The sequence below is a fragment of the Muscardinus avellanarius genome (genome assembly GCF_963383645.1).
Source record: "Muscardinus avellanarius genome assembly, chromosome: 1".
Taxonomy (NCBI): Eukaryota; Metazoa; Chordata; class Mammalia; order Rodentia; family Gliridae; genus Muscardinus; species Muscardinus avellanarius.
The window spans coordinates 203832775-203844636 of NC_137786.1; the positions used below are offsets into that span (position 1 = coordinate 203832775).

Consider the following 11862-nt stretch of genomic DNA (forward strand, 5'->3'; position numbering starts at 1 on the left):
AATATTATTTCTAATTCTACTGGGAGGTACGGTGCTATGGTTATTATTGTAATGCTATTAAAAATAATTTTCCATTGGTTAAGATTGACTTTTTAAAAACTGGAAATATACATATCTTAATTCAGAGGGATTTTTTTCCTTATCTTATTCATATATTGGGTTTTCTTTCAATGCACGCTTACTGAAAAGATTTTAACAAAGCTTCAATGATCTCGCTTTAAACAAATTTGACAAGGACTGTAACAGCACTTGTGAAATACTACATGTGTGTAAGCATAAAATGAATTCCTCAGCACAGGTCAGAATACTCTGTTTACTGACAAGACTGCACTACGGCAAAGTAAAAAATCAAAATGTTTACTTACCAACTCTCACCGTATTCATTCAACTGGAAACAGAGCTATTTTTTACAAAGTGAATGCTTTCCCTTTAGAAGTCATTGGAATAAAGATTTTTCAGGATATTTCCTATTCATCTAGCTTACTTCCCATTCTATCAACCTCAAGCTCCTGTTCTGTAGCCAAACTAGCAGTGACTTTAAAACAATTATGCTCTTATTACTTAATTTAAAAACCCCAGGCTGGTATGGCTTGCAGGATATTTAGGAAATACCAAGTTAGTAAAATACTTCGTTCAACTCTGCAGTAGAATTGAGTACTGAAAGAGATCAAGTAATACTGTAGTCTGATACCCTGATGTTAGACTTTAAAAAGAAGAAGAAGAAGAAAAAAAGAACCCTGAGAATCAAGGAGATGAAATGATTTGCCCACAGTTAACAAGCCAGCTCTCTTGATTCCCTGGACGAGCTGTCATTCCTCTAGAACCCTCCAGTTCTCTTTCACAGAAATCAAAAGGGATATTTATTCCTCCTCTCTTAAAACTGTTAGACGTAAATGTTTCCTTTTTCACCATTTGCAAGAAAGAACAATGCACCCACTTTTGAAAAGACTCTGATTAGGATGACCCTCAGACAGTATGCTTTGGATAACATTTCTTATCATCTGCAAAGCAGCTACAAAATCCCAGATCCCAAGAATTCTGATCTCTAAAAGGTTATTTCTCATTTGTCTTACAACCCAATTTGTATGGTGGCCACTAAAAAGATAGACTTTTCTAAATCACTTAGTTACACAAAGTCCCTGGAAGCATTTTCCTCAGTACAGAAATTTCACAAATGGTTCTGAACCACTTTGCTTTGCTTCAACTTGGAAAAATGCTGTAAATTCACAGCTGCACTGAACGTCCTGCCTTCACACATTCTCTGAAAGAGAAGTGCTCTGTACAGAAGTGCCCCTATGCCAGTATTGAGGGCTTAAAAGCTTTCTTCTCAGTGTAGAATCAACATCTAGACACCCTAAAATAGATGCATCTTGCAGGGGGTGGAAACATACTTTTAGCAACAATCTAATAACATTTGGTTTGAAAGCCCATGACTGTCACTTCTTTCTTCCTCTAAAGAAGCCAAGTAAGATAAAGGCAAAGCCCCGAATTTCTAAATGACTGCATTCCCGGGATTCTCAGAATTATCAATATGTATTTTCAAACTTCTCAGATTTAAAAAAAAGTCATAGAAACTATGAAATTCAGTACATTTTCCCTTCTGAACATTACCAAATCATTTCTGTTGCCATTATAGAATGTTCAATAACCATCCTTACATTAGAGAGCCCTTAAAGTATTTTAAAATATAATCGGAAGCTGGGCCTGGTGGTACACATCTGTAATACCGGTACTTGGGAGGCTGAATCAGAAGGATCAGAGCTTCAAGATCAGCCTCTGTAATTTAGCAAGACTCTTAACAACCTAGTGAGACCCCATTTCAAAAAAATAAAAAATAAAAAAGCTCAGGATATAGTTTGGAGGTAGAATACCCTAGGGTTCACTCCCCAATAAAAAAAAGAAAAAAGAAGGACATGAATTCTGATCTATTTGGTCCTTTCCTTTGAGCAGAGTTACTTTTTTATGCCATGACATGACTAAAATCTTTCCCCCAAATAAAAACTCTAGTAGCCAAAAACTGCCTACCTTGTATCTGCAAATGGACTTCTTATAAGGAGACTAACATAAAATAACCCACGATTTTTACAGTTTACTGAAAAAATAGATCAAACTCATGAATCCTAAATCACTTCTTCTCTTAAGAAAAAGATTGAATAATTTAGACCTGATATCAGGGATTTATATGGAACTCAACATTTCAGAGATTTTGCATGTTTTCATTTGTTTTTCATAGTTACGTGATGTCATATTCTCCATGTGAACTCTTTTATGCTTATGAAGAAATTTGGGTACAGCAATGCTAGGTGAATTTAAGTGACTTTTCCAAAGGAACAGTGAATGATCCGAATAGCCTTATCCATAGTCTAATGCAATATATCCCAATCCAAACTATGTTAAAACCTCAACTTTGAAGTCTTAATTGTATGACAGCATTTCCTAGTTTTGGTGCCCTTAAGGGCCCACTATTAACCTTTGTCCTTTACATTCAGTCAACTCTACTGGTGGCTGCTTTTCATTCTCCAAATGATGCTCTAGCAAAGGGTTTCTCCCCCGGTATTCAGGAATGCCAGGGAGAAGGTGTAAATTCCCTTTTAAACCAAATAGTGGGTTCACTTTGAATTTTAAATACCATTGAAGAAATAATAAGATTTTTAAATGATGGCCTGGGTTAGAAAAGTTTGAAAAAAAAAAAGGTTTCCCAAACAATTTTTTTAAGTTTTACAGGTGCCAGAGTTCATGAAGCGCTGATACTCTATGTGCTATTTTTTCCCTAAAACTCTAAAAGAACTGGGGAATAAACCCTATAATGTATGTGTACTGTGATGTGTGTATGTGTGTGTATGTAGTTTTTCCTAACCTCTATCTCATTCTGATTTAGTAGTACCTGGCTGATTAATGGTTATTAGCTCACATTCTTATATACCTTGTTGAGTTAATGCAGTTATATGTATCATAAATCCTTTAATAAATCCTTTAATAAAGATATGTAGATGGTGATATTAAAACCAAATGCTTTGACACAATTCTTCCTTCTATCCATTTCAACAAATAGAATGCTAAATCTGAGATGAAGCCCCACATTCTGCTCTTCTATAGCTGCACACACACACAAAAAAATAAACTTAATAAATCCAGCATTTATGGTGCACATTTAATAGAAAAAGATCTTAAGCCATAATCACTGTAGCTGCTGGGCATCTTATTTCTTCAAGAATTCTTTCAGTGCATGCATTAACTTTGGTTAAATTGTTTTGGATTTAAAAGGCAGAAGAATATGTAAAATAGTATGGTTTCTGAAGCATCCTTGTAACAGACCAATTTCAAAAGATTCAGTTGCTAAATTTTACTTCACAGTCCCTTTGTAGATCAGTTACTTAGATGTTAAAATAGGAGAGAATCATGTGCTGTTACCTCTGTGGCCATTAGTCTCACATAAAGAAAATAAGAGAACGATAAAATAAGACTAAGAAATCATTCTTCCAATGATTGTCATTGAACTGTTACATTAGTAAACATTCACAGTATGAAGTCTCTCTCCATGTTCAGCATGTAAAGTAGTGCAAAGGAAAAAAAAAAATCCAGTCCTGTTACCTGTGAACAAAACGTTTTACATTTTCTCCAATTTCACATCTTCCATAATGTTAGGCATTTGCTGTCAGAGCTTCCCAGAATTAATAATAAAATATAATCAATTTCTAAAGGCCACTGCAGCCTCTTTAAAAGTTAATTTCCAGTTAAAAATAAACTTTAATTAAATCCAAGATAAAATCATGACCTATATTCTATTAAATAATTTGCTTTCTCTTTTTTTTTTACACAATAATTCTTAACAATTTTTTAAAAAACAACTACAGAATCTAAAGACATAAGGAGATGCTATTAAAGCACTGGTAAATGACTGCTCAGATTCATTAGTTCTTACATAGTAAATACTTCAAAATGCCAACTTTCCCATCACTGCACAATTACCAACAACGTTGACAGTTTACTTACACATACACACGTGTATGCACACACACACACACACACACACACACACACACACACACGCCCCCAGGGGACCTTCTTTACTATTAACATCTTTTCCAGTTAATGTGCAAAATTCTTGCATTCTAATAAAAAATATAAAGGTAGATTTGCTCCTATTTAAACCTCCCTCTTCTCCAAGATGTATCATTTTATTTGATATGCAAGACAAGTTTAGTAACAATTATGCCATGTATTGCCATTAAATGGCGTACTACTATATGCATTGGACTCATTTGCATATTTCATTTTCATAACTGCACTCTCTATGCATAAATACATTTGGAGATGCTGGGGGGGGGGTGGAGTGTGGAGAAAGCGATTCACACGTCAGTCTCCACGGCCTTTGCATTAGAACAGTTGTTTTTATCTGTCTCGCTGTCATCCCCCTTTCCCTGACACTTCTCCTCCTTTGCACACAGAGATTCCTTAACTCCTTCTTCCATCTCTAGATACTCTGACTTGTCCCCCAAGGAAGAAGAAGTAGAGCTCCGAAATTTCTTGAGCAAATTAGAAGGGAGGTACGGGCAGCTGACTGCGTTTTGTGTCAGCTGCGTCTGTTCCTCGTTTTCAGTCTCTCTGTGGTAGAAATAGTTAAAGTTAGAGACAATCACTGGCACTGGCAAAGCAATGGTTAAGACACCCGCGATGGCACACAGGGACCCCACGATCTTGCCCCCCACCGTGATGGGCTTCATGTCCCCATAGCCCACGGTTGTCATGGTTACCACAGCCCACCAAAACGCATCCGGGATGCTTTGGAAGTGGGTAGTGGGCTCGTCCGCCTCGGCAAAATACACAGCGCTGGAAAAGAGGATGACCCCGATGAAGAGGAAGAAGATGAGGAGGCCCAGTTCCCGCATGCTGGCTCTGAGTGTGTGGCCCAGGATCTGCAGGCCTTTGGAGTGTCTGGAGAGCTTGAAGATCCGGAACACTCGGACCAGACGAATGATCCTGAGGATGGCGAAGGACATGGCCTGCTGCTGCTGCCCGTTGCCCCCGCCCTGCTGCTGGGCCAGGTCGGTGCCCAGGGTGATGAAGTAAGGCAAAATGGACACGATGTCAATGATGTTCATGATGTTCTTGAAGAAGAGTGCTTGGCTGGGACAAGCAAAGCAGCGAACCACAAACTCAAAGGAAAACCACACGATGCAGACTGTCTCCACGATGAAGAAGGGGTCGTTGAATATCGTGTGCCCAGAGTTCTCCAGGTGGAGGGCCGAGGTGTCGTTCAACAGCCCGCTGTGCCCGCCGGCACTCAGGGCCATGACCAGATCCCTGTCGTCCCTGAACTCGGGCAAGGTTTCCAGGCAAAAGATGACAATGGAGATTAGGATGACCAGCACGGACACGATGGCTATGCCCCTGGCAGGACTGGAGCTCTCTGGATATTCGAAGAGAAGCCAGATCTGCTTTTTAAATTCATTCTCTGGCAGGGCCCTGTCCTCCTCCTCTCTCACAAAGCCCTCGTCCTCTCGGAATTTGAGCAGTGCCTCGTCCCCCAACTGGTAGAACTTCACCTCCTCCGTGAAGATGTCGAAGGGGACGTTGACGGGCCTCTTGAGGCGGCCTCCGGACTGATAATAATATAAGATGGCATCAAAGCTGGGCCGGTTCCTGTCAAAAAAATACTCGTTGCGCAAAGGGTCAAAGTACTGAGTCCTCTTCTCGGGGTCTCCCAACAGAGTCTCTGGAAACTGGGCCAGCGTCTTCATCTGGGTCTCGAAGCGGAGGCCGGACACGTTTATCACCACCCTCTCGCGGCAGTCGCTGTAGCGGACCGAGCTGTAGGCGCCGCCGCCCCCCTCGTCCTGGGGCAGCAGGTCGGTGTAGGAGCACTCGTCGCCGTAGTCGTCCTCGCTGTAGTAGAACCTGCCCTCCTCTTCCTCCTCGTCCTCGTCCTCCTCGTCCTCCTCCTCCTCCTCGCTCAGCTCCCGCAGGATCTTCTCCTCCGAGCCGCTGGGCATCAGGTCTGCGCAGTGGGGAAAGCTGCTCTGCCGGTGGTGGGCTTTCTTCTTCTCGGGCCTCGGCCGTCGCCTCCTTCGGCTGCCGCGGCTGCTCTGGGGGTCGTGGGAGCCGCAGGCCCCGCGGGGCTGGTGGTGGTGGTGGGACCCTCCGCTGCCTTCCACGGCAGCTGTGGCCGCTGCAACAGCGGCCGCCGCGGCCGCCCGGGAGTGGGCCAGCCTCTCCCGCTCCCGGGCCCGGGCCTGGGCAGCATAGCCATAGGGCATGTGGCTGTTGCATCCTGAGCTCTCCGCACTCACCATTGCGACCTCCATGGTGGCGGGCTGCCGAAATGGCTGGTTCCAGTTGTAGAAGACGAAGAAGCAAAAGAAAGGGGAAAAAAAAAAAAATAGGGCAGCTTCTTTTCTCACCAAATGAAGGTAAGTTTGGAACCCTTAAGCAGATTGCTTGGAAGACTAAGGATATTTTCAGTCCAACTTTGCATTTTCTGTTTTTAAATCAGCACGCCCCATGCTCTCTCTTCTCCGGGATTCAACATTGCTCTCCAGGGCTTGGCTAGTCTAGATAAACAGGCTATCACTTCTCAAGCCGAAGTCAGAAGATTTTGAGGTCTCCCAAACATTAACCAGTGGGGTAAAGCTTCAAATGTGGAGCTGTGTCCCAGATGCCGTTGGTAACAGTGCTGTAAAATTCAAAGGCAGCAAATATCTGACAGCCAGCAGTTGTGCCTAGAAAATGAAATATATTTCTCTGCCATGGAAACTGTCCAAAGCCCAGCTGATCAGATTAAATAAAATGAAAGAAAGGAAAAAAAAAAAAAAGCCTTGTGTCTTAGCACTTGCCTTCTAGTGATGGCTTGACCCAAGTTAAGATGGGGCTTAAAGTATGCCCAGCCATTGCTGCGCAGTGCATCACGGTGAGTGTTCAGGCTCTCCTCCTAAGTTCATCAAAGGCTTCCTGGACCCAGGGGCAACCTCAAGCTGTAGATAGAGTCAAAGACCTTGGGAGGTCGAGAAGGTACCAGACGAGCTGTAAGCAGAGGCAAAGCTAGCTCTGAGGTCTCCATAGAAATCAAGGAAACCCAAACCATCCTTTGGCTAAGATCATACAGAAGCTCTTCACCTGGAAAAAAAAAGAAAGAAAGAAAAAGAAAAAAAGGATGGGAAACAAGCACTGGAGGAGGGGATCAAATCATAAAAGCAAACTGAGCATTTTAAATCACATATACTTCCTCCTCTCGTCTGTAGGCAAATCCTATCATACACACCCAGAGACCATGAATTCCCAAGAGTGTGAGGCAGGCTGTTCTTAAATCTCCTTCTCACTCAACGTCCTTCTTTCCTTCATCTTTGGTTGTCATTTCAGCCGGTCTATTTTTGTGGCAACTCAGTTCTCTTTCTTCTCTCCACTCTCCAGCCACATGCTTCTGCTTCTCTCTTTTCCTTCCCTAATATCAGGTTTTAATTCTCACTCTCTTTCTTCATTCCACAGTAATGATGCTGTGCCTTTAAAGCCATTTCTGTCATTCATTTACCTCAAGGAATTTAAAAAATATTTCCACTTATCTAATGTTTTTTAATTAAGCACCCTCCGCCTTCCTCTCTACCTTGATTAAAGAAGTCAGAAACACTGAGCTTGTTTGTTTGTTTGTTTGTTTGTTTGTTTGTTTGTTTTCAATGCAGGCTCTTGAATGAGCTTCAGTCACCTCATCTACAAAGTGTAGATAATATAATATAACCTCCCCACCTCACCTTTGTAAAGATCAAATGAGATAATGGGTGTTGACAGACTAGCACACCGCCTTGTACATAATGAATGGCAATAAACACTGGCAGTTATGAATTACATGACAGCAACCTACGCTCTACTGTCTGTCTACCCATCCCCAAAGGCCTGTGCCCTATGCTGCTGTATGGGCTGGGAGAGAAGGACTTCAGGATATGAGAACACTCTGAGACTCACCCATGCCTGCATCAAGCTGGCATTCCCTGACTCCCTGAAGCATATCTCTGTTGTTTTTTTCTTTTCCCCAGATTCTTCTTGAATACTCCCTACCACCCACAGCCTAAGAGCTGATCCCAGTTTCCACATCTCTAATAATCATCTTCTCTCCTTGCAGTTCCTCCCTGTTCACCTCAATGGTTCCTCTTACATTCTTCTCAAGGAACTTTCTCCTTATTTTGTCCCAGTTTGTGTGGACTTTATTCTTGGCCTATCACATCTCACTTTACCCCCTCACAATTTGACCTGCATCTCCTATCCCCCAACAGCCCCCCGCCTTCATTTCCAATCTCCCACTCCCTGATCATGCGTTCTTGTACCCTCAATCTGTTCCCCCTTCAACTGCTCTTCCAAGCCCTTCTTTGGTTTGCTCTCCCAGGACCTACACTACCTCCTGGCCTTATCTTTTGTCTCCTCATGTATCTTCCATTCACTCTGCCCAACAGGACTTCTAAGAATGCAAAGTGGCCAGAGCACTGGAGAGGAGGATGAGAGAATTCAGGGCACCCACCAGCTTCTATTACTGGAAGCACTTGGGAAGCCGGAGAGAAATGGCTTTCTGAGGCCATTAACAGGGCTCGGCTCTTGACCACCTGCTGCTCCTCGCTGGTCTCGTCAGCCTTGCAACCTAAACACACTTGAATTTTATGAAGTGTCCAGCAGGGAAGTGGCAAGCAGAGAGCATCCCAATCATACACATTCTCCTAGGGCAAGAAGGGAGCGTGATTGAGACTCAAAGCCCATCAATGCAACTCTGACGGCATCTGGAGTGACATTCCCCCTTCTTCTGTCTAATTTCTGACATCATTTTATAATGGGGTGGAGACCTACCATCAAAAGATCTCCAAAGTCCTTAAAAAAAAAAAAAAAACCACCCTAGGGCTCCATCACTGTGGAGTGTTGGGCCAACATCCCTCAAAGACTTGCACAAACCAAACAGCCTGGGAGTTTGCTCAGTTTCTTCCCCAACTCTGCCAAACATTTATAATACACCATTTAAATATAGCCCCAGTGTAACTGAAACGCCTGTATATTTGTATACTACACACACCCTTCTACCCAAGTGACTCCCAAAACAGAATGAATTAGAAGGTCTTCTAATTCACCATCAACTCTGCAGGAGATCTGTACCTGCTGCTTTACACCAAATAATTTCTTATTTATGTACTTAGGTTGATTTGTTTATTTAACTCCCTCTTCCATCCTCCTAAAAGCAAATTACTGTTCTTTCGGTTATTTTCTAGTTACCTCACTATTTGAAAGAAAGAAAGGAAGAAAAGAAAATATTTTCCCCAACAAACCAGACTGTTTCAAAAATCTCTCAAGGTAGCTTCCTTCTTGAGGTATTTATGTTGGGAGAATCTCTTCAAACCAACACCCAGGAGCTTTTATAGAAGACACCTTTGCAGCCGAATTCCCCTTCTTCTAACACCATTATGCTAATAGGATTTTGCAGACCACCTATTCCTCAATCACCATGCCCCCAAATAACAGCCAAGCATTGTGCCCCTCCTCCTCTCCTCGCCCAACAAGGTTGTTTTCATCTCTCCCTGCTAATTCCTGCAACTGTGTTACAGTGGTACCTGAGCCTTATCTGAGAGACAGAGAAAGAAAAAAAATTAAATTAAATTGAGGGAGGAAAACAGAAAGGCCAACACCGTAAGAAACATTTACTTCAATGCACGCCATTTATACAGTCGCTCTGGGTGGCTCAAACGCTGGGAGGATGTACACAGATCCCAGTGTTGGAAGAGGCAGCAATACAGACCCGTTCCCCAGCTGTTCCCAAATGAACAGAACCGGTGAGGCAGGGATGAGGTAAAGCGATGCTAAATCTAAACCCCACCTCGTTGGGAAACGACATCTTTAATTGCACCCTCGCCTCCAGACCTCGGCTCCCGCTTGGGCACATTAAGCAGGGCGCACTTACCCCGTCCCCGGGTCGGCCCCCCGGAGCGCCGCGTAGCATCTGCACCTCCCTCTCCCACCTCCTGGTTTATTTTTAACCGCCTTCCATTCATGCCCTTCTGTTACATTCTCGATATTATTTATCCCTCAGATGTCCACAGTTTCTTAACAGCCAAAAAAATAATAATAACAATAAGGTGGAGGAAAGATAAGAAAGGTATCATACTTACCGTTCCCAGGAGTAGGAAATAAAAATGCAGACAATTCCCCGCGGACTTGTTTTTCCCCCTCCAGCTGCAACAGCTGGAGGAGGGGGAAGGATGATGGGGCGGGGGGGGGGGTAAAAGGAATTACTCCGGTCTGGCTGGTGAAAGCTCCAAAATATCCACCGAACAAGTTCTGATGTCTGGCCGGGGGAGGGGGGGGCACCGAGTCCTCGCTGCCGGAGCCTGGGGGTGGGGATCAGTTCGGAGCTCCCCCAATGAAGACCCCAAGACTCCTGGCTCCTCTGGAGTTTAGCACAGCAGGGCTGCACTAGGAAAGGAAGTCAAGCCTCCCCCCTCCAAAAAAAAAAAAAAAAAGAAAAGAAAGAAAGAAAGAAAGAAAGAAAAGAAAAGAAACAAAATCCTAGACAGCAGCGATCACTTGTTAAGCCCGAATTCCTCCTCCAGCATCCGTCCTCTGCCTCTCGCGGGCTGCAGGAGCAGCACACGCCTCCCCGGGCCGCGAACGCGCGCCGGGCGGGGCGGGGCCAGGGCCGAGCCGAGGGTGTGGCGTTCGGGGCGGTCGCCGGGGGAGCCTCCCCGCGCAGGGGGTGGGGGCGCGGACGCAGTCACGACGCTGCGATTCCCCACCCCTGCGTCGGGTCCCCCGACTCCCCAGATGCTGGGAACGGTTCCAGGGGCACTTGGCTGTCTCCCCCAAAGGCAAGCAGCAATTCCCGGCGGGGAGATGTCCCCCGTGGAGCTGGAATGGGGGTCCGGATGGCGACTGCAGCGCAGGTGCCCCTAAAAGAGAATGGGAGGGGGACCTCGGCGGGATAAGCAGTTCCGAAAATGGATGCAATGGAGCGTCTTGTAGTCTTCTCTCCCTGACCTGCTTTCTCTGTATCTCCTCCGCCGCCCGCCCCCCTCCTGCTCCCCACCCCCACCTTGTAGAGAATTTGTGGAATTGGGCACCTGGGTGGGTGCCTGTCTGTAGAGACTACAAGCCAGGCAGGGGCTCCCCCTTAGCCTGCGGGCAGATGGAGGTTCAGCTCCTTGTACTCGAGTTGGTCCGCCTCCTCCCAGGAGTTGGACCTCTGGGACTAGGAGGAAAACTATTTTAAACACGTATTAGACCACAGCGAGAGGACACTTGCCAAAATGGAATCAAACCCTGGCTGGTGTCTGTGCACCTGAGGAAGAAGTCCAAGGGAGAGGGTTGGAGAACTGTGAATAGGTGCCAGGCAGAATTACTGGGGGCTTTGGAAAGGCAGGACAGGAGCCCTCCACACACCTGTTGCTGCAAAAAGAACTACTATTTGTGAAAGGTTTGACTGATTCACAATGCCACCAACAAAAACCTACACACACACACATACACACACACACACACACACACACACACACACACACACACACACACAGAGCAAGTGTGCCCCGAAGCCGGCATTTGTACTGGAGGACTTGCAGGTTGCTTCATAGGTGGTTAGTCTGTGAAATCCCTCTGAACAGGAATGCAAATGTGCAATTCCACCCGAAGGTTAGAGGCGGAGGGGAGCATAAATTTACAAACAGGCACAACCAGCAGCCCAGGTTGCAACGGAGTCCCTGGACACCTCTCCCCTGGATGGACCAAGCAAGCGGTGGGGGTGCAGCCCTGACTGCTGAAGCAAACCCGACCTTGGGATGGTTGGTTGGCTCCTAGGTACCCACTGCCATCCTTGGCTGGCAGCTTTGTTCAAGGGCCCTACTGGGCCTC

The 11862-nt window shown here is 45.0% G+C and overlaps 1 protein-coding gene across 1 annotated transcript; it reads right to left on the minus strand.

Annotated features, from left to right (window-relative positions):
- Nucleotides 1-4349: 4349 nt before the first annotated feature.
- KCNA4 (potassium voltage-gated channel subfamily A member 4) lies at nt 4350-6305 on the minus strand (the record flags this gene model as incomplete). The annotated part of the gene is made up of 1 exon (XM_080692215.1): nt 4350-6305. The coding sequence occupies one exon, from the start codon at nt 6303-6305 to the stop codon at nt 4350-4352; it is 1956 nt and encodes a 651-aa protein (XP_080548341.1).
- Nucleotides 6306-11862: the final 5557 nt, after the last annotated feature.